At 42.9% G+C, this 23,279-nt stretch overlaps 1 protein-coding gene across 1 annotated transcript in view; it reads right to left on the bottom strand.

Moving 5' to 3' along the window:
* The window catches only part of NMT2 (N-myristoyltransferase 2), a 30,349-nt gene extending 7,994 nt beyond the window's left edge, over positions 1-22,355 (bottom strand). The window contains exons 1-8 of the mRNA XM_035317732.1: positions 22,198-22,355; positions 14,243-14,378; positions 8,570-8,714; positions 5,032-5,150; positions 4,836-4,927; positions 4,613-4,729; positions 3,738-3,908; positions 1,818-1,926 (exon numbers count right to left, since the gene is read on the bottom strand). Of these exons, the coding sequence (XP_035173623.1) occupies positions 1,818-1,926; positions 3,738-3,908; positions 4,613-4,729; positions 4,836-4,927; positions 5,032-5,150; positions 8,570-8,714; positions 14,243-14,378; positions 22,198-22,307 (999 nt within the window). The 5' untranslated portion in view covers positions 22,308-22,355. The remainder of the gene's footprint in view (positions 1-1,817; positions 1,927-3,737; positions 3,909-4,612; positions 4,730-4,835; positions 4,928-5,031; positions 5,151-8,569; positions 8,715-14,242; positions 14,379-22,197) is intronic.
* Between the last annotated feature and the right edge of the window lie 924 nt (positions 22,356-23,279).

Below are 23,279 nucleotides of genomic sequence, written 5' to 3'. Positions count from 1 at the left end.
GGGACATTAAGGTGGTGGTAAAGAATTCAAAAAGCTTTTGTTTTAGGACAGTTTAGCCTGAATGAACCAGTTTGTCTGACATAACTGATAACAGCCTGAGACTGAGGATAAATATTCACAAAAGCACTCAAACCTTTCCACATAAAAAGAAACTCCAAAAAATTTAAAGCACAAAAACTAAACAGAAGACATAAACAAAAAGATTGTATCTTTACTTTCCACGGAAGAACCTCCCAAGGCCCATCTAAAAGTAAACGGACAACTGAGGTGTATGGAGTCCTAAGGCACTTGTTTTCAAGTTGATTTTCAAAGCACTTACCTTCTATTTGGACATCTCTCTATAATATATAAGAGCTGTATTTTCTGAATAAGATAGTGTATTCTTAAGTTTTCCCATAATTTGTTTTTCTGCTGCAATTTGGGTTTTATGCTAAACAAAGATGATCAAGGTACAGCTGCTCTGGTTTCTAATGACTCTCTGTAGTTACACTTTTTTGTTCTGTACCTAAGATCCTTATCCTACTCTTTAAACTATTCTTGTCCTGCATTGTTTCCATGAGAAACAGTACTGGACTTGCCAGTGAAACCTGTATTTGAAATTGTCCACTGGACATTTTAAAATGTCTTCAGATTTGATTAAACCTATATTTAGTTCTCCAAGATTAAAACCTAATTAATTTGGTTATTAATGCTTAAGCTCTGAAAACTGCTGCCTTGCACACAAGGGAGAAGCTGTATGTGCAGACACAGGGAGCACGCAGGCAGCACAGGAAACAAGTCTCACTGACAGCAGAAGTTGAGATGAAGACATGGCAGGGGCTTTACACTGAGGAGTGCTTAAAGTGTTACTCAGATGTACCTGTAACAACAGAGCCTGCAGCATCACGTTAAGTATAACCAACGGAAATAATTCCCCAAAGTCAGATAAATCATTACAAAGTACATTATATTAAAAAAAAGTATTTTTTTTAGCCCAAAGGGAGGGTTTGTTTACATAAAACGGTTTACTGATGTGGCGCTGGTCCAAAGGATAGCCTGCAGTCCCTCCAAATAGAAAGGTTGCATTTACAAGCAAAGAAATTGCTTTCAATCATATAGCTTAGACCGCCTTCTATAGCCTGTTACACCAATGAGGTTTTTGATAGTGCATCTCAGACTACTTACAGTGACTTGCCCTGTCAAGGAAATGCATCCTAAGGCTTTTTGCCAGCCTAGCTATTAGCTGCAAATATGGAAGAAATATTTTTAACTAACCTTGCTATGCCAGAACGTTTTTTCGGCCAGACCATGCAAATAACAGCACACAACATTCTGAGGCAGCTTTTGCTGAGCCTACTCATTGCAGAAGAACAATGTTCTCTGACATACAAGAAAAAGCTTGAAGAAAAAAAGAAATATCAACCAATTCCACTGTACTCAACCAACTTTCAAACAGACTTTTCCAAGAATTTTAAGATGTGAGCTGTTAATTTTCTACTCCAGTAATTTTCTGTCAGATTAATCAAACTTAGAATAACCTTATGCATCTTCGACTCAGTCTCACACATTAATGAAGTCAAGGTTTCTGAATTTATTTACTTTTCTAAAGGCTTTTGAACCACTTCTATTTTCTCTGTACACAAACCCACAATTCCAGCAATAGTCTCTGCTGTCTAGTGTGGCCCTTATTTCTGGTTGGTGAAAAAGGCCGTATTTTCCTGTGCCCTGCATGCACTGCCTGCCTTTCCACACCAAAGCCTGCGCTGTCAGAAACAGATGGAAGGTTATTTCGAGCCTCACAATAACCGTGGGGATTCTCTAGAAGACATACTGCTTACATCAGGAAGTCTGTAGAGCTTCATTGTTCTTTGTAGAGTCATGTTTCTACTCAAATGTGAAAATTTCACCTCCACCAATTTTCTGGGATTCAGTGATCGATGCCAATACCTGGAAGTAAAATTCATGAGATTAGGTAGTGTTTTAAGTGTCAGATTTACTTGTATCCATTTCTTTAATTTCTTGCACTGCTCCTCCTCTCCAGATTTGTTTCCTAGCAAGCCTGTACCAAAGTCTGTAAGAGGTTTGAGCAAATAAACAAACCCCACCAAAAACAAAACAAAACTAAAAAAATGAAAACTACATTTAAACAATAACTTTTAAACAAGCCTACAATCACTGTATTTTGGATCCAAGCAAATTATGGAACAAGTAAGCACAGGGCTAAACATTTCAGTACCTGCCACAGCCCTGACAATCTCACCATACTTACATCATAACATTTATTTTTTTAACAGACAGATCCCTCTCTGCTCGTATCTCTAAGTAGCTTCTTGAAGAGCCTCTTCTAGATGATTGTGCAACAGCACATCCCTGGTTACACTAGCACAGCATGGCTTTTTATCCATCCTTACCTACAGAAACTTGTAGGATCTTTAGTGTTGCTACGTACAAACACAATTTCAAATCAAAAGGCTCATAATTGAGCACTCTGTTTTCAGAAGGATACTGTTGAAACTGAACTTCTCCCCGCACAAATAAAATCCACTCCAAACAAATGAACTTATAGTTCATTACATACAACACTTTCCACACGATAGTTTTCCTATCTTTATCAAATGCCGATCAAGTCCTCCTTTCTCCAGGAAAGACGAAAGCACTTCAAAAAAGAAAATCATACAATTCCCAGAAACCTTCTGCCATCTTTGGCAAGCAACCAGGTCAACAGGGAAGTGTCCCAGCTGGGAAGCAGGCCACTTGAAAAACACAGGTATACAATGCTGCCATTGCTAGGATGGCTTCCACCAGAAGGTCAACAGAGGTATCTATTAATCTATTTGAGGTACAATAAACAAACCCAAAATTAGATTTTAGTCTGAGAAGATGTTTTATCCAAGGCACTGAGGGAAAAAAAAGAAATCAAGAAAACCTCACATGCACTTGGGCTTTTAGGTTAGATTCAACTCCGCAACATTCGATTTCTTTTAATTTTATGCTCTTATAAGTGGTCTATGTGGCAAGGTTTTGGTACTGAGGAGCTGCAGTGGTGGCCTTTATGAGAGAAGCCCAGAAGCTGCCCCATGCCAGAGCTCCAAAAGGGACCTGCCACTGGCTAAAGCTGAGCCAGTGAGCAATGCTGGTTGCACCTCTGTGAGAGCAGATTTAAGAAAGGAAAAAAAAACTGCTGTGCAACAGCAGCTGGGAGAGTGAGGAGTGAGAACCAGCCATACAGTCCCCAAGGTCAGTGCAGCAGGAGGACAGGTGCTCCAGGCACGCAGAAGTTCCACTACGGCCAGTGGAGAGGCCCCTGGTGGAGCAGGCTGTCCCCCTGCGACGCATGGGTCCCACATGGAGCAAATCTCCACACTGCAGCCCATGGAGGAGCCCCCAGTGGAGCAGGCGGATGTGGCCTGGAAGAGGTTGTGGCCCATGGAGAGCCCCTGCAGGAGCAGGCCCCGGGCCGGAGCTGCAGCCCGTGGAGAGGAGAAGTGGGTGGATGGCGGAGAAGGTGTCTTCAGTTTGCTTTTAGTTCTCACTGCTCTTGTCTGCAAACAGTAGGCAATAGACTACATTCATCTCCCTTGTGCTGAGTCTTTTGCCCACAACAATAATTGGTGAGTAATCTCCCTGTCCTTGTCTTGTAGCATGGTGGAGCTGAACTACCTACGTGTGTGAAACCACCACAATAGCCAATTACACAGAATGCTCTTGAAAATGACTGCTACAGGAACCGACGTTATTATGAACATCACCTACGTTACCTGCAAGTAGCCACAGGTTTGGGGAGTACCACTCCAGCAGTGTAAACAGCCTGAAAAATTCCTTCCAGGTTTACTCTTCTGGTTATTTCCCGAATCAGTACAGGTGCTACCCGTTTAGATCTCAGTTTCTTATGGACACAGAGAAAATTGATTTCTACCATTTTCTTCACACTAAAAAAGAAATTAAATAGTGAAAAACAAAACAAAACAAAACAAAAAAACAGTACCAAACAACTGCCCCTGCATATTGCATATTTTTAAATGCATTATTTAAGTTTTCCATGTTGTAACAGAAGGATTTGAGGTAAAAATATATCAGCCTGTGACAAACTACGTCACAGCAAATACTAATCTATGATACTGTGACATTGGTGGCAAACCATACAATATACAAGCAGTGTCTAAGGTGTTTGTGATACTCCACTTTCAGAGCTTTATCAAGACTTAACCAATTACCTAAGATCCTGAAATACATCCAAGAACATGCTAAGTGGTATCATCATATGCTTCATGATTGTCAGCATATGACTATCTGGCCAAGGAAGGTCATCTGACTAGGTACCCTTTAAATAAATAAAATGGCATAGAAAATTCATCTGTATCATCCATCAGCAAGAAAATTCCTTAAATATTTATTGCTGGTTTTCACTGTAAGGATGCCAGAAGCTTTTTGAAAACAAGCAAACAAACAAACCAAAAAAAGACCCCACAACCCCATTTTAAAATCTCTGCTATATGCAAAGGATTTTTCTTTCTCTCCATCGTCAGTGAACCTCTTTCTTTCTTTGCAAGTTCTCCATAGCAATGGATGCCATTTTAAGCTTTGTTTCATGGTGTTATTCTTTTACAAATAAAAAAGTAATGGTGCATTTTACCTGTCATAAATACGAATATTTGCAGGGATGGCACTTATGAATCCTACCAGTTTTTTGTTTGAAGACACTCTAACACCACAGTGCCATTGGGGTAACCAGCCCGGAGGACGTAGCGCCCTAGAATTGATGACAGAAATAATTACAAATTACTGCCTAAGAAGATGTAATAAAAACAATCTTCTTTGCACTCCAGCCAGAACAGAACATGAAACTTTCTACTCACCACAGAAGAAATTCAGGTGAATAATCAAACCTAAACATATTATCATCATCTTCTACGTAATTCTCATTTAACAGTGTGTATAATTCCTTTAGCTGAAAACACACGTAGGAAGAAAAAAAATCAAAGATTTATCCACACACATCAGTGAGAACATACTTGAGTGATTTTAAGGTACGTATCAAATTGTTTTACTTACAACTTCAGCATTGCTAAGATCCAACGTGTCCCACATAAAACCCTGTGGCAAAGAATATGGCTCTAGGCGGACATTGTCCTTATCTGGTTCAATTGCACCATGTGAAGTTATAACTTCATCTTTTCGGGAAGGAGGAAAAGCAAGAGGGGAGAAAAAGAAAGAAAGAAAGGAAGAAAAAATAGTTACACTGCTAGCTTCCCAATTAGTTCTCAAAAACTTCATTTAACTCACATCATATTTTTTCTCAGAATTATGTGACAGTAACACAAAGCTTTTAAAAATGCTTAAAAGTTACATTATTAGCTTATACTACTTCTCAGTTCTTACAGATTGCATTCAGACTAACTACTACCTCATCAGAACACCTATAGCCAAGCACAGAACTACTCTACCTCAACTGATGCCCAGTATTTCAAAACACAGGGCATTAAATTTATCAGCACATGCACAGCACTTAACCAGCTATGAAATCCCAGGTCTTATCAAGAGAAATGTGTTGTATTGACAGCCAACAAACTATGGCTTGGATCCTCTTTTCAGATGACTTGAATAGACCCGAGCTCAACTACTACTCAGGAGCAGCAACACAGCAAAGGCAGGGCGTTTAAAGAATGCTGGATAAATATGAAATTTATTCCTGAAATCCTACATGAAAATGTGCTTTCTCCTCTTCCCTTAATTTACAACTCTAGCGATTCAGTATATAATAACCAGCTCTAAACAGAAACTGCTCCTCTTCTTTGGAGCAGCACCCGCCCAACATAGTACATACTTCACCCAAGTGATGCGCAGTCCTGACAAACAGCTAAGGCCCACTGTCCAGTTTGGAAGGTTATCATTACACAAACTCTGGAAGTATCAACAACCTAAATGCTACTGCCACTACATGGCAGACTTGACCTAATATTATACACCAAAGGATCTATCACTAACAACCTTAACTATAAGGCAGACAGATTCTGAATCCAAAGATCCCTACAGCTACTTCTTGTATTAACAGATTTTTTCCACCTGACCATATCCAAATGGTGAAGACTTGTACTAGGGCCAGTCCTCTTTAACATCTTCATTGATGATCTGGACGAGGGGATTGAGTGCGCCCTCAGCAAGTTTGCAGATGACACCAAGTTAGGTGCGTGTGTCGATCTGCTTGAGGGTAGGAAGGCTCTGCAGGAGGATCTGGATAGGCTGGACCGATGGGCCGAGGCCAACGGTATGAAGTTCAACAAGGCCAAGTGCCGGGTCCTGCACCTGGGGCACAACAACCCCAAGCAGAGCTACAGGCTGGGAGATGAGTGGTTAGAAAGCTGCCTGGCAGAGAAGGACCTGGGAGTATTGGTTGACAGTCAGCTGAATATGAGCCAGCAGTGTGCTCAGGCAGCCAGGAAGGCCCGCAGCATCCTGGCCTGTATAAGAAACAGTGTGGCCAGCAGGTCCAGGGAAGTGATCGTCCCCCTGTACTCGGCTCTGGTGAGGCCACACCTCGAGTACTGCGTTCAGTTTTGGGCCCCTCGCAACAAGAAGGACATGGAGGTGCTCAAGCGAGTCCAGAGAAGGGCTACGAAGCTGGTGAAGGGTCTGGAGAACAAGGCTTACGAGGAGCGGCTGAGGGAGCTGGGCTTGTTCAGCCTGGAGAAGAGGAGGCTCAGAGGTGACCTTATCACTCTCTACAGGTACCTGAAGGGAGGCTGTAGCGAGGTGGGGGTTGGTCTGTTCTCCCACGTGCCTGGTGACAGGACGAGGGGGAATGGGTTAAAGTTGCGCCAGGGGAGGTTTAGGTTGGATGTTAGGAAGAACTTCTTTACTGAAAGGGTTGTTAGTCACTGGAATAGGCTGCCCAGGGAAGTGGTTGAGTCACCATCCCTGGAGGTCTTTAAAAGACGTTTAGATGTAGAGCTTAGGGATATGGTTTAGTGGAGGACTTGTTAGTGTTAGGTCAGAGGTTGGACTCAGTGATCTTGGAGGTCTCTTCCAACCTAGACTATTCGGTGATTCTGTGACTTCCCATTATACTCATTCAGCAGATAAAGCTAAAATAATTAGAAAAAAAAAGAGATTCAACAACAATCAAGAAGCAATTCACAAAGACCGCTGAACAGAACCTCTGCCAGCCAACTTCAAAGTGTATTTCTACTGAAGAGCCCTAACCAACCACTTTTAGAGCCAATTTCTTGGTCCTTTTAGGCTGGCAAGGGACAGACTCATCTCTAGAGAGCTGCTTCAGGATATAATGACCACCCTGAACTGAAGCCCTGGAAACACTGCGCACACACTTAAACTGGCTCTGAAAAAAAACTTAGTTATGGCAGGAGTATTTCTTGATTTATGCATCAACTTTTTTTGGCTAGGCTCTTCTGCCGAGGCAAGGCTACTGTCACAATTACTATCGTTAGTTTAAAGAGATGTTTGTCTATAGAAGAACCAAGGCAGGTCAGTTCAATCCAGTGGAAAGCACTGCAGCAGGGATGCTGCTCTCAACTTCTCTGTGCAAGGAAGTCAGGGGAAATAAGATCACTGTGGATTAAGCTACAGAAATGGATTAATTTGAAATGCTGCCTGTGGAGATAGAGAGCAGAGTGCTCCTGTGCTTTATACTTTACCTTATTTCTGCTTATTCTACACCAGTCTCCAATGCCATGGAGACAAACCTTCAGAACAGAACAGACAGCTGTTCTGTGGCTGACAGCTTCTGTGCTGAGACTGTTTTATTTGTGGGTCCCCAAACCCGGGGGGTTGGGCACTGCAAAGCTGGAACAGCTTAACTTAAAGATAGTGAAGAGGGAAGGTGCAAAAAATTGGAATAAACAAGAGTCAGCAGCTGTCTTCTCCAGTACAGACTAAGATTTACCCACTGTGTGTAAACAGGAGATCAGACCAGTACAGAAGTGATCTGATAAATTCCTCCCAAAGTTAAAGGCAAGGAGAGGTCACATCACAATCTCACTTGGCACCATGAACAAAGAAGGGATGCAGAACTTAGGCCTTCAAGGTAGCGTACATTGTGGAAGAAACAGGTGAACAAAGAGCAGTAGAAAATTTCATGCATGAGAGAGTGTCATTATCCACTTAAATCCGCAGGAAAACACTGTAACCTGCATCAGGAGAGTCACTATCTCCTGTAAAAACAAAACATATCTATAGATATTTTCTATAGAAAAAAAAAAAGAGAAAAGCAAAGTTTACTCTCATCATCAGCTGACTGATTTCTCATCTTCCCTGAAGTGGAAAAGACTTCCATGTTCTGTTGTTTGACAGTTCAGACCTAAAATATATAAAGGAATGCTACTGCAACAGCATTTCCCATTTTAATAGAGAACATCAGAATAAGATTCATTAACACTGCGTTCTGTTGCGTATTTCTTTAGGGGCAAGCACTCTCCTAGAGAACTCAGGAATTCCATATAAACAACACAAAAGATGAAGGAACTCTACTGCATGCACTTCAACTTAATACCCATTTTAGAGAAGGTGCCACATAGCTGGTACAGGTTCTGTTAGCGATCAGTAAGATTGCATGCCCAGGCCCAGTTCAACTTACTAAGTTTAGGTACAGGTTGCGTATCCCAAAACTGGTATTTACGTTTGGTAGCCTCATCAATGTTCTTTGCTGGACCTTGGCATGCAGAGAGCAGCTCCATTGCTCTCTGGATGTCTTGAAGTTTCTGCATTGGAATGGCTGGATTCTGCAGAGAGACAATCAGAAGAGGAAACTTACTGGGTATGTTTACTTTGAACAAGCTGAACAAATGTGTTCGTTTAGTTTATTCTTAGGTATTCTTTCACATACTCTTCTCATCACAGTTAGCTTCAGTATAATCTTCAGTGGCAGGACAGAAGGATAGGTGGGAAACAGACAGGCAGCTTCACAAAATCCTTAACAGCTTTTAGTGGTATTTGCCTTTAACCATCAAACCTCAGTGTTTATAATACAAACACTGCAGCATTAAGGTAGGGTAGCAGTATAATAATAAAATGCTTTTTATATTCCCCTCCCAATGGTAAAATAGAATAAACAACATAAAGCAGATCAGCTTCGGTATCTAACAATCTTAATATACTACACAGGTATTTGAAGTTGTACTATACATATACACTATAAAACTTTACTTAACCAAAATATTGAGCCATATTGAATTTATGTTGTTGCTGCAAATATCCACTTTTTAACCTTAGTTATATTCTGTATACCTTCTATTAACTCACTAATTTTATCCTGGGTAGCATACTGTATTGTATGATATGTAAGAATTAACTATCTTCCCATTAATGCCAACCATGCCAACACTCAGAGCAAAATACTTTAATTTATGGAAGCAGACTTAAAATAAACCAACCTTCTATTTAAAGGCAGAATAATCTTCCTGGAGAAGTTATCTGAAAAGCATAAAAGCTCAGGCTAAACGTTTCTGAACTAAGCTCCTAAATCCTTACTTTTGAGCATTCTGACTCAGTACAACTGGAATGAGAATTTTACCTGTGTATGAAATTGCAGAGGAATCATGGTAATAGATTTCTAAATGTAAGGGTTTTCTCTCTCTCACTCCCTTCATCCTTCCCTGGCACTCATTTAAAAATCATCTCCCAAGCGGTAAGTCCTGTTCTGAGGCATACTAACAGCATGCTTATGCTCAGGTTTTCCCAGACTTTGCAGTGGAATAAATATATTTGATGGAATAGTCTCAAATGGATTGGAAAATGTTAAGTATTTCTGGACAGAGATTTCAAGCCAGATTTTTTATTTATTTTTTTTGCTGAGTATCAACGGATCACTGCTTCAGTATTTCGCTTTCTATCTAGGATTTGTGTGTTGAAAATCCACCATAAACCACGTATAATAATGGCATTAAAGCTTCATTTGGATGGGCAGCTGCCTTCAGCGTCCTCAGTCAAAGACAGAGTGACTCCCTGCCTGTACACCAACCAGGCCATCATTTTCTGTTTTTAATAACTACTTGTACTCTCTAAACATAATGCAGTATCTTTCACTAATTTAAGTACAGCTAAATTTGACACGCGAGCATGCTTTAAACACCCATCATTGAGTAGTTGTGAACTAACACTTACACACTTTCAAGTAGTTCAACAAACTAGATCAGTGCTATTGCAGCATAAAGAAAACACTCTAAGATCCAAGTTACAGTGACATTGGATACTAAACTCAACTCAATTCTAGTCTAAAAATCAATTTGCTGTTACCCACTGGCCTGATAAAATACTTCTAATACTGCTAGATACATTCTGAACTCTTACCAGTAAGGCAGCAAGATTATTTTTCTTGACGTACTAGAAATTATTTTGTGTTTTAGATTTTTTTTAAGTCTAATATTTTTTCTACATTAAGAAGAAAACAGAAGATCTAAAAAAGATACTAAGTTCTAAAAGGATCTTACTCGCATATGTAAAGTACAAGTTCATGTTTTGGTACTGAACATGACATGGTTAGGGACATCTGGAGAAATCCCCTTTCCTCTCAGCTTCTTGAGAAAAGTAACCTTTATCACTGTAACTTGGATCTTAGAACTTTTTTTTTTTTTTTTTTTTTTTTTTAAAAAAAAGAGAAGTTTCTTGAGAAGTTGAGAGGAAACCCTTTTGGTCTCTTTCAATGGAAAGCAAAAAACACCTACATGAACTTCAACATGAATGAAAAAGAATCATGATCTTGTTTAGTCCAGTGTAAAGGAAACAAATCCCCACACCACAGGAACTCCCTGTAAGGCACTGTTGTATAACAGGGCTGAGGTCTGCCTTGTGGCACAGCCTTTGAGGCTCCCATTACCCACAGCAGTAGGAAGAGTTAGGGACCACTCAGCAAAATGGATGTGCACAAGCCGTTAAGAATAGGCAGGATGCACTTGAGGGTGCTGAGTGTGCCAGCTGATGTTACTGCAAGGCCACTCTCTATCAAGCTTGAAAGGTTAAAGCAACTGGTGGATGTGTCTTATGACTGGAAGAAGGGAAATATCACTGTCATCTTCAAGAGGACTTTGAGAACTCAAGGGCCAGTCTTGTTTACGATGTGCATGGAGTGCTTTCTCTGCAAGCTCACAGGCGATACCTAACTGGGAAGAATGGTTGATGTGCTGGCCTCCAGAGCTGCCATTCCAAGCAACCTCGACAGACTCAACACAGGAACTTCATGAAATGCATCTGGAATGGAAAAAGCCCATGCAATGGCAGAGGGCAGTGCTGACTTGCCAGGACACAGCTTTGCTGAAGAAAACTTGGGAGGCCCTGGTGGGCAGAACTGAACATGAGCCAACAGTCTACTCTCACAGCAAAGAAAGCCAGCTGCACACTCGATTTTATCAGCAAGACTGGCCAGCAAATCTTCCCCTGTACCTGGCACCCTCAGATCACACCACACAGCTTTGGGTTCCCCACTACAGGAAAATTATTGACATAGTGGAGTGAGTTCAATGGAAGGCCACCAAGACGGTTAGGGGGCTGAAGCACACAACACGCAGGGAGATGCTTTGAGCCCCTGCTTTGTTCAGCATGAAAAAGGTGGCTGAGCAAATACTAAAGGAGCAGAGAGATCTTATGGCTGCCTAATGGGAGGATGTAAAGACAATTGAGCCAAGTCTTTTTGAAGTGGCATAATGATAGAACAAGAAACAATGGACACAAGTTGAAAAAGAGAAAGTTCCATTTAAATATAAGAATTTATTATTATTATTTTAACCACAGTGATCAAACACTGGAATAGCTGGCCCACAGAGGTTGTGGAGTCTCCAGCTCTGGAGACCTAACAAACCCATCTAGGCCTGAGCAACCTGATCTAACTGGATCTAATCGAAGCAGGAGGTTGGTCTACAGAACTCCTGAGGTCCCTTCGAAGCAGTTATTTTATGACTATATATTGTGCGGGCCACTGGTGAGTACAATAATCACTCATAGTATCAGAGATCTGGCAAATTTATTTGTGCCAATGTAGAAAATCTACATCCCTGAGGCTTGTAATGAGGGGAGAGCTCAAAAGGTCTTGTGGGATGGGCGGTGAAGTGTCCTAAAGGTCAACCGAAGCTCATAATGCTAACAAGCATTTATTGCTGTAGTTATACTCATGCCAGTGTAAAAAAAGTCCAGTGTCATAAATGAGAGAGGGAGAAGAGACTCACTGTTCTGTTTTTCTCATCTGCTGACTGGGACACCAGTTTACAAACTCAGCTCACCTCAAAATCATTTTCAGTGAGTTCAGAAGCCCCACTGCGTATTACCTGATGATCCTGCATATATTCTCCTAGAGACAAAGCATACAATGTCATTTTCCTCTGAAGTATTTTGCAGTCCTTCTTTCAACCAACAGCAAGCAAACGCTTAATGTTTTTTACGCTTCACATAGTATAAGGAACAAAAATCTAAATATCACTTGAGTAGTGCAGAAAACAAATATACTTCTACACACCAATGCAGATCAGCAGTCTCCAAAAACCTAAAACAGAAAAGTTGTCCAAGACAGAGAAACTTGTCTACTAATCAGTGTGTACACCCGGAACACTGAATGAAGTGGGAAATAAATCAGCGCTGGTTTGTTTGCAACTACAGAAAAGAAGCCGTGTAAGGACAGTAAAACAGCTTAGTTGTCTACAGCATGAAAGACTTAAAGCATCCCTTGTATGCCTGTAGAAAAGAAAACTAACATTGCTAACGAACTGACTAACCTTCTTGTGCTAGTAAAATACTCACTCAATGCACCACTCTGAGTACGCAACTTAGAACAAGGATAGGTTTCCGCACTTGCAAAATGCAGTACATGCTAGAGAAGTGGTGTGCAAGATTGCAAGGCATTGACAACTCAAGTGTTGCACATTAAATCAAAAACGTGCAGTAGCTTCATTTTAACGCAGTTAGAGGTAACAACAAATTGGGAATCAAGGGACTCCCAAGACAAGAAGGGAATCAAGGAACTCCCAAGATACTGCAAAAATGTACTATATCTTAATATTAAAACTGACCTTGCTCCAACTATAAAATAGTGCAATATTACTCGGCTATTGCTTGCAAATAATCTTGCATTAGCAATTCATGCCGTGTACTTTATAGAAAAACAGTATCTAAATGCGTAGTGAGATCAGAAAGCATGTGAGATCTCCATGTATTTCAAAATGTCCCCTGGGGCAAGTGTGCCCATTCAAAGTAATGGGTGTGACACAGAGAAGATCCAGAGGGACAACACGAAACCTATCAGTACATTAACAAAACAGAACACAGCTGCTTCCTGAAAATTAGTTGGTAACACCAATGTTCTTGACAAATCTTGTAGGATTAACAGCACTACTGGTACAACAGCATAACTTTCTCCACATTAATCTGATAAAGCAAACACAACTACTTCAACATGCTCAGTGGTCCATGAACTTTCCTATCACCATGTTATAAGGCTCTGTTCTCAGGCTCAGATTTCTCTGGAGATAAAAGCTGTATGTTAAAAAAAAGCCATCAGGGCATGTTACTCACCATTTAGTTCGGACCTGGTAGTCAAAAGCACGCAAAGCCCACAAAGGTTGCACATCCCGTTACGCAATTTGCGTTCTTATTTAGAGCAGAGACATTTCAGATGGCAAAAAGATTCTTCAGCCTGTATCTCCATGATAAATATTACTGCATTTTGTGTAAGAAGACATATTGCTTGCTTGCCCAAGTAAGCCTGGTTAACAAAGCAGGTACACCTCAGATAAGAATTCCCCTAAAGACTCAACTGTGGGTTTGACTGGGCATTGGATTTTATGTATGTATGTATGTATGTGTGTATATGTGTGTATGTAAAATGCTAGAAACTGGTGTACATAGAATACAGTTGCCCTCACTTACTTGCCCTTCCCTCCTCCTGCTGATGCCTGCCACATAATAGCATTACGCTGTACAAGTGAAACAGCACTAAGCCATGCTAGGTGGTGGCTAAACTAAAGGCAACTCGTCAAACACAAACTGTACTTAAAAGCATTACCACTGCAGATTAAGGTTCTCTTCTACAAAGCCTGAATTCAAACTGCTGTTACAGAATGCTGTGGTTACAAGGACTCTCCAGCTAACTTTGTACAGCTGGCCAACACCAGGACTTACCCCTTGCTTCTGTCTCTATTCAGGACAGAGTTGCCTAATTCAGACGTATGTTAAGGTAGCACTTCCAACTCACTTTGACAAAAAACAACACACAAACTAAAATCAAAACGGAAAGCACGCACAAACTGAAACAGAACAAGGCTCTCACTTTCGAAGGCTGTTGAATTTTAATCTCCTGGGAGTCAGATGCAGAATCTGATTTGGTGCCTCCAGAATTTGGTTTCTCCTTTTTTCTCTTCTGTTTCTTTTTCTTTTTCTTCGCTCCCAAATCCCCTCCAGGACTCCTGCCAGAAATTCAGAGAATGTGCAGTGAGAAAAATCAATACCACCAAGCTTAAAATTCATAAAGACTAAATATGGAAAAACCAGCAGTGTTATGTGAAAAATCTAACAGCAGTTTGAATCTGAAGAGAAGGCAGGGCAAAGGAAGAAGGGGGGGCGTGGGAGGGGGGGAACTGAGAGTGCACTGACAAAACGCTTCCTGCAAGTGCCTTCTAAGTTGTTTTATAGTCAGAGCCCTGCACAACCAGGCATTTTGACACAGAGGTATGAAATTGTGGTATATTGTAATAGCCAACACTCTCCGTGATGTTATTACTCAGCTCAAACAAGAAATGGCCATTCCCATATATAAGGAGGAGGTTCATCAGCCTAATGAGGCGTTGTATTTAGCAAGAACCATTTTGCACAGAAAATGGGGCCAAAGACTTCAATCAAGAAAGGTGCATTATGGTGCTGTATACAGCAGAGTAAGAATTCCCTTACACTTCCAAAAGTGATCACTTGCTTAAATTTCACAGTGTAGGGACAGGTAAAAACTCCATGCCTCTGTGACCGTGAACACCAGCTGCCCCGTTCCCCCCTACAGTCTGCTCCAAGTCAGGGTGCGATTCCCCAGTGAGACGGTATTTAGAAACACAAATTCAGCTGAGCTTGAAGGAACTCAAGAAAGTGCTGGAACCAAGGGAAGCAACTTCCTCAGGAATTCAGTAACTATTAACAGCCTGATATTTATTCTCCTTGATGCTCAACCATCAGGGACATCTCAATCGGTTTTGACTGGATTCTTCTCATTCTGCTTTCAGGGAATTTTATTTCTAATTTAGGTAGTGATTAAAGTCTTGTGTGAAATCTCTGTAAGAAACACCACAAAGTGATCCAAACATCTGTACTTTAAAATGATTAGTACAATGGTGTCAACCTCAAAGAAAACAAACAAACAAAAAAAACAAGTGTACACTGCGCTTGTAGGTTCTGATATATTTGGGCTATTGATAATGAAACTCCTTTTTTTCTTTAAGAGATTCTAATTTAGCAAATAATCAAGATATGGAATCAAGATTAGATTAGAATTTGCAAAGTGTGGGAGGTGTTGGCAGCTCTCAGACGGAAGGCAAACACGGAGGGAATGACTCAGTTAACACCGAGTCCTCCTCAAGAGGCTTAGCGCCCAGCCACCATGCACACAGCCCGGAGCTCAGGGCAGATGTTAGGGCTTGGGGGGCCTGGACATTTCTGCAGGGGAAAAGAAAAAAAATTAAAGAAACAAAGCATTGCTTATTTTAATTTTGAAATGGCACTGGCAAATCAAAAGAAAGAATAACGTAGCAAAGTTACTACGATCGACATGCTTGCAAGGGCTGTGTTTTTTTTTTAGCCATGACACGCTCACTTTCATGACTACAGCAGCCTGTCTTAGCATCTATACCTAGTCAGCACTGAAGTCAGTGAAAAAATAACCAAATTTCCAACCTGGAAGCCAAAAGCCTGCAATTAATCAAACATTTAACTAAACAAAGACTCATTTTGTGGCATCATTACTGTTCTCTAAGAAAGATCAACCCTGACAAGAAGGTAATACTCACACCAGATTAAGTCATGTTCCCGCAGAGGTAAGAGTTATAAATTCGGGACCTCCTGGGATCAGACCCAAGGAGTTACTCAAAAGACAACAGTGTAGTAGTAGACCAAACACTTACATGGGAGAAAAGAAAATCTGGAGTATTTACTCTGCAGAAACAAAAGGTTGAATTGTCTAAGCGAGGCAGACAGAAAGCTGCCTGTTGTACGATGGCGGTACTGCTTCAACACAGAGATGACTGTTACAGCTTCTAAAGTCTCGGTTTGAAATAATCAAATTTTAATCTATTTGAAGGCCCGTATACCAAGCTGACACTTGTACAGAATCTGAACAAAGAACAGACCCAGATGTCTGACAAGAGGTTATAAATATAAATATGCGTATATTTATATTTACTTATATGTAAATATAAATAAAAAGATATTAATGAAAGAATATATGTGTATATATATATTTAAAAAAATAATTGCACAAAACCTAACTTTTCCAGGACTTCATCACTTCCAGCAAAACTGAAACAAAAACACTGGAGAAAGTGATTTCGTCTTAGCTAAGAATCGTTTGCTGGTATACCATTTAGTTTTCTTGAACTGTCCATAAATTTTCGCCTTTCCCTTCACTATCTCCCGTGCACTGCAGAGATGTTGCCACCAGCTGAATGTGCCCCAGGGGATCCACATGGGACTCAGTGCTGGGACGAGCTGCTGCAAACGCTGCTCCTCGCTCACCTCTCTGCAGGAGCCGGCCCCGCTCACATCGCCGGGGGAATTCTGCTCTCTGGGATTGCCTGGGGGTCAATGTCTTGTTTAGTTTGGTGAAATAACGAATGACTGTACTAAAAAGAAAAAAAAAAATACAAAATTTGGCGGCTACGGAGAAAAAGCAGCTTTGCCAAGCTGAACTAATGTTACCCCCAGTTAAACTGTACTTTTACCAGGATCATCTTAGTTTGTTCTTTGACGAGCTCAAGGCCTTTTTCATATAGAAATGCGAATTTTTTAGCTAAGAGAGAGAGAAGACAGGACTAAATTGTTATAAGAGATTAATGGTATTTAAAATTACTCATGGTTGAGGTTGGGGAGAGTAAACAGGTATTTCTTTATTTTTATTCGAGACTCCAGCTGTGAAATAAATAAAAGCAAATTACCTAAGTGTGTTTGAAACTTCCTTGAATAACCTCCCCTCATCTTTCTCTGACTCTTTATACACATGGTACCTTCCCAAACCCCAGACCTCGGCTTACGGCCTTCAGTTTTAGAGCTTCCACACCGCTTCTTACAAAATTAACACCTATATCTTCTGCCTGACAGGGTATCCAGGGACTGTTCAGAGCAATAATTCATAGGCAGTCTACTGCTTATGTCAGTCCTTTATTGCTGTTATAGTCCACAGAAAGTAAAAAGAGAACGTAAATGGAGATCCATTCGTCCTTTAGCTCTTTGGGCATGCCTGCAGCTGAGATCTGGCAGCGCAGAAACTCCGACTGAGCAAACAGGCTTGTCCAACACAAGTTACAACCAGAGACTCCAAGCAAATTAGGGCAAAAGCAAAAATGAAAGTTCTCAGTAGTTTTGCTCCGTCTCACACTCTGCCTTGAAAAGAGCCAAAAGGATTTAAAACCGGGAGCATGGCTGGGAAGGGAGGAAGCTTGTTGCTCAATATTTAGTAATTGCGCCGGGCGTGATGGCACAAAGGAGATGCAAAGGTAACAAGATTAGTAGCAAAGACTCCTATTAAAGCTCTTCTTTTAATTAAACATTCTTCTGTGCTGACTAAGATCTGAGTTATCCTTGTCAGTTTGTATACACTTACCTGACACGAAATATATCTCACTCTTAGAGGCTAGAAAAAAATTACTTTTGCAGCCTGACGAAAGCTGACCCTCAAGCACGAAATCGTGTTTTTAACCAGCCCACCACCGCAGAAGCGGTGCAGGTCCGCTGGGACAAGGGGCACCCTGCGGGGGAAGGAGGAAGGGGATACGCAACTCCCCGCGATGCTATCTCGAGCTGCCAGGCCAGGAAACACACATTTTCATACAGATGAACACACCTGCCCCAGCCCAGCCTGCCACGCGGCCCGCAGCTGGTTATGCTGAGAGAAACGCTCGGCAGCAGGCCCGGGGGAGATCTGTCAGCCTGGCAGAGACGCGCTCGTACCAGGAGCGTTTTACTGACAGGAGGCCGAGCCCACACACTGAGGCGTACCTAAGTACGGACATGGACTTGGGTATTTTTAACTGCATCCACGATGATGATTTTGTCATTCTGATGAATAAGAAAGCTGTGAGGCCTGCACGGAAGTAACGTGAAAATCAAACTGCAGCTGAAGCAGAGGAAGAGTCAGGAGAACTCCCTCTGTCCCAAAAAGGTTAAAAGGTTTAACCCCGCCACAGAAACAGGCCGTGGGTACATCTTTCAGAAAGTTACTCGGGCCCACATTTTGATGATCTTGTCTGCAAGTTACAAATATAAGCCCGTGATCCCACCCACATACCTTTCCACTTATGTACACACATCTGGTGTTTTGCATAAATGTGAAAAGACTTTCGCCTTTCCCAATATGTGCCTTTTTTTTTTTTTTTTTTTTTTAACTGAAAAATGGGGATACTACTGCATTTGAGGAGCATGCACAGGCCAAGACACAACCTGTGTGGAGCCCTGAACACAAGTATGGGAAGCTGAGACGGAAGAATCAGGGGAGCCTCAGAGGTACGCTGCCCAGGTGGCCACACTGCCTCAGCTCCCTCCCTGCTGATCTGGGACCATCTTTCCCTCAGCAGATCTTTCAGTGTTACTTTAATTGTCTTTTTGGAAACCAAATCCTGCTTTAGCAGAAACAGCTTTTTCGTAATGTCAACATCTGTTTTAAATTACACGGAGTGGCAATTTCAAGTTAGCAATTTCTCAAATTTAAAACCCAACACGTATTTCTGATGTTTATTTTAAAGCTGCAAAGCCCTAGGACTGTATGGTTAGGGTTTCTCTTTCCTTTACGGCATATTTTGCCTCTCTCTGAGTGAGCGAGTTTGCAAAACTACGTTTCTGAAGGTGCTATATAGATCTTTTTGATCATAAAAAGCATATCTCACATATTTGGGCAAGACTCCAACAAATTTCAAGGTGGTATTATTTATACTGGGGCTGTCCTTGGTTCATACTGAAAACGAAGGTTTAGATGCAAAGGGCTCTCCCACCCCTGTATTAGGTCACCAGCATTTCAAAAGAATAAGAAGGTCCCGACCCCAAAAGCTTATTATATGTCCTTTGAATTCCACTGTTAAAACTAGCATTACTAACAGCCTTTCTGGACTTCCTTCGCGTATATTTCAGTATGTGGAAGCACAAGCTTCTTCAGCATGAAGATCTAGTAGCAGTGCCTTAAAAGCAAACCCAGCAGATATTCCCCAAAGCTCTGCGTGTTTCCCCTGCCTCCTCCCTCAAGTTTGTAAGGCTGCACTCCAAGATTTCAATCTAGCATGTTAAAACTGAGCACTGCCTCCAGTACCTTAAAAATATATTAGCCGTATATATATATATAAAAGTAGTGCTGTTTAGAAAGCTGCAATGGAGTACGCTACTAACACGTTCAAAATAAAACATTGGGAGCAGGGGGAAGAATTGTTTAAAAGGTTTTCCTCATCTGTTTCCTCATCTTTTTACTAAATATTCTCTGCCCAAAGCCTTCCTGCAATAGAGCAGAAGGAGCTACTTAGAATGAATGGAAAAGCCTTACAAAACCAGGCTCAGGAGGGTAGGTTCAGGTGCAGTACGTATGTGTTTTTCTACATACATGCTAACTAAGCTATTTTGTAAACACTTTATTATGAAACAGAGCAAGTACAGCATAATGCATCAGGCAGGAGCAAACTGCAGACAGAACAGAACAGCAATATGAGTCACACAACATACATAATCCTGCATCTAAAAAACAGGACCAGAAACAGAGGACAAAGACATTTGCACAGTCGAGAGTTATAAGCTGGTACTTGCTGCTGCAGGCAATCAGTGCTCAAGCACCAAAACCAAAAAAGTCACACATATATATAGATACTTACCATATTGACTGTGTTCAGTATTTGAACACATTAAGAAACAGTTTGGAAGTAACTTCATTGACAAAGCAATCCTGTTAGAGACTGACACACAACACATACTCTACCTCCTTATAAAAAAGTACAGGTAAAGATAGCACAAGATTAAATATTGATCAGCATGAATGGAGACCATTCAGAATTTAGCAAGCCAGTTGGCACAGTCATAGTTTTAAGTCATAAAACTGCTTATAAATTGCTAAAGTGTATAAAACCAAATCTAAAAACTCAAACTTTAAAGCCACCTCCAAAATGAAGATACTACAACAGGGAGAAGAAGGGTATTAATATAGGCTCCTATTACTATGGGTTAGTTTCCCCTGATTGAGAGTAGGACTTAAGATAGCGTTGTGTTTGCTGTAGCGTAAGACTTGGCTTTTCCTTTGATGGAATTTGTTTGAATACTTCAGCCTGCAGACAAATCGTAGCAAACAAGATTCTCACAGACTACAAGAAAACAAAATACAGCAATTCATACGTCAATATTAGACTTCATGCATCAAAAGCATCACAGAGAACTGATGCTAATACTTAGAGGCTTTTCTCTAATGCAAAGGTCTGCCACTAATGTCATCAAATTTTGTATTACTTGGAAACATTCACTTCCTAATTCAAAGAAGAATAGAGCAGCTTCTTTGAAACACTCATTAAATCACACTTGGCACTTTCAATAAAAACAAGCTTTGCAGAGAGCAGCATACGGTCTGCGGCTCCAGGTGTCCCACAAAGCTCAGCGAGACCCCAGTCGGAGCGCAGCGGCAGCCTGAGAGCACGCAGGAGCGCAATTCTTTGTTCCACGGCCGCTGCCTGGGCGCTGTTTCTGCACCCGCCGTCCATAGCACAGGGCCACAGACCGGCTACGCTGCACAGGGCAACTACAGCTCAGTCACCAGAGCTGACAGAGGAAGAAACTGCAGCATGAATTAAATGGGAATGAATCCTAGACAGCCATTACCCAGCTACCAAACAGTCTGGCCTGGCACGTCTTCGTCTGCGAAGAGCGATGAATAATCATCCTCTGCTCTTAGTGGTGTTACTTTTATGTATTTGGGAATCATCGACCGTAGCGCATTCATGCAAACAAATATAACAAAACCACCATGACAATTAAACGCTACTTTGCTCCATTTTAATATTCAAGGATTCTATTAGAGCAACTATTTTGACAAGTATTTTCACGTGTGTGCCGTGAACGTGCTGACAGAGTGTCAGGCACAGAAGTTTTCCTTTTCCTGCCTTTTACAGAAGTCAGTCCCCCAGGTCTCTGGGATTTTCCTGCCACATTCAAGATGCAGTGCTGCTTGTTGCCAAGCAAATCCTAGGGGCAGGAGACGACAAATAGCTTACATCTTCAAACATCAATCACCTACAGAAACGCTCTCAACCAAATGAATCAGAAATTCATGAAGAAGGTATTTGTGTAGCGGTGTATAAATTAACCTATTTTGGGTACTCCAGCCACTCCTAGTTGAGACAACAAAGCGTTTCCTTCACCACCGTGTTTTCTACCCCGCAAAAAAAGGGGGAAAAGCGCATTGAAACGAAACCAATTTTTAATGTACGTTCCCTTCCCCAGAGCCCCGAGCTGCAGCAGTGCCAGACACACGGCAGCGAGTGTCCTGACGGAGCCACCCGGCCGGGAGCTGCGCCCGGTCCCCAGGCAGTGGGCACAGGCCCGGCCCGCTGCGGGGAGACGGGGCCGCAACGGGCCCGGCGGCGCCGGCTCCGCTCCGGTGCGGCACACGCTGTGCCCCCCGCGCCAGCGTTCCGCTTGGGACAATGGGGAGCTGAGGGGTGTCCATCCATCCATCCATCCATCCATCCGTCTGTCCGCCCACCCGCCCGGAGGCAGCGTGGCGGGGTACCCGGCAGGGCCCCGGGCCGGGGCAGACGCGGGGCTGCAGCGCACGTTTCGCCCTGGGGCTCCGCGGCCGAGCCGGGGGTGCCTCCTAAAAACCCCCAGACTCCAACGCACAGCCCCTAAATCCTAAAAAAATCGCCGTAAACAACAGCCGAGAGGGAGGGAGGGAGGGAAGGAGCGAGCGAGCGAGGGAGGGAGGGAGCGAGGGAGGGAGCCCCCGTGGCCGCTGCCGCCGCGTAGCCCTCGGCGGGGCGAGCTGTGCCCGGCCGGCCCCCGGCGCGCCCCTACCCCTTGGCGTGCTCGGCCTCCTCCTCATTGTCGCCGTCTATGCCGCAGGTGTCCTGGTCATCCAGCTCCAGGCTCTGCTGGCTGGCCGCAGACTCGCTGTCCTCCGCCATCACGGGGGAAGGAGGGAGGGGAGGAGGCGGGGAGCCTATGAAAGGAACCGGGGCGCACGGCGGAGGCGGCCCGGCCGAGCTCCCCCTAGCTGCCGTCCTCCCCGTGCTCCGCGGCGAGGCGGGGGCCACCGGGGCTGGGGGGTGCCCGGCCGCCCTGTGCCTGCCTCGTAGGAGGCTTCGGTCCCGGCCCGGAGCTGCCCGGGAGCTGGGGGCCTTGCCTGGCTCTGTCAGGATGGGGTCTGAGAAGACAGCGGGGCTGGAGGCAGCCGGCAGGCCTCAGAGGCAAGGGAGCGCCTTCTGCCAACACCCTATTTCTTACACTCCTTGAATTGTTAAGCTTGGAAAGACCTCCAAGATCATCTGGTCCAACCACCCCTCTACCACCAGTATCACCCACTAAATCATGTTCCCAAGCACCAGGTCCAACCTCTCCTTAAACCCCCCCACGGACGGTGACACCACCACCTCCCTGCACAACACATTCCAATGCCTGACTGCTCTTTCTGAGAAGAAATTTCACCTAATTTCCAACTAATATTTTACTGCTGGTAGGTACCAGCGTGGCTTGCCCCCCCTGCAGCTGTTGCCACCGTCTCTTGCAGCACTTGGTGTTTTTCTGAAGCCCATCCAGCCCCGCGATCTTGTCACTGCTGACGGTCAAGGACAGCGCTGGCAGGGGAACATGCTGGCGTAAACCCAGCACGAGTAGTTCAGGCTGGATATTAAGAGGTTTCACGCCTCGAACAGCAAGGTTCTGGGAATAGCTTCACAGCAGAAGCAGCAGAGGCCAAAACTGTGATGATTTTATCACAGAGCAGTGTCAGTTTGTCACAGGCACGGGAGGCTGGTCCCAGTCCCGGGTGTCTATTTGCAAAAGTCACATTTCTTAAGTAATTTTCCAAGGCTCTGCTCTCCTACAAACTCCATGCTAGGGAAATTGCAGCTGGAATCTTAACAACTTGAAACCAGGAA

This window comes from Oxyura jamaicensis, chromosome 2 (assembly GCF_011077185.1).
Source record: "Oxyura jamaicensis isolate SHBP4307 breed ruddy duck chromosome 2, BPBGC_Ojam_1.0, whole genome shotgun sequence".
Taxonomy (NCBI): Eukaryota; Metazoa; Chordata; class Aves; order Anseriformes; family Anatidae; genus Oxyura; species Oxyura jamaicensis.
The sequence above is the reverse complement of the archived record's forward strand: the minus strand, read 5'-3'. Positions and strand labels throughout refer to the sequence as shown.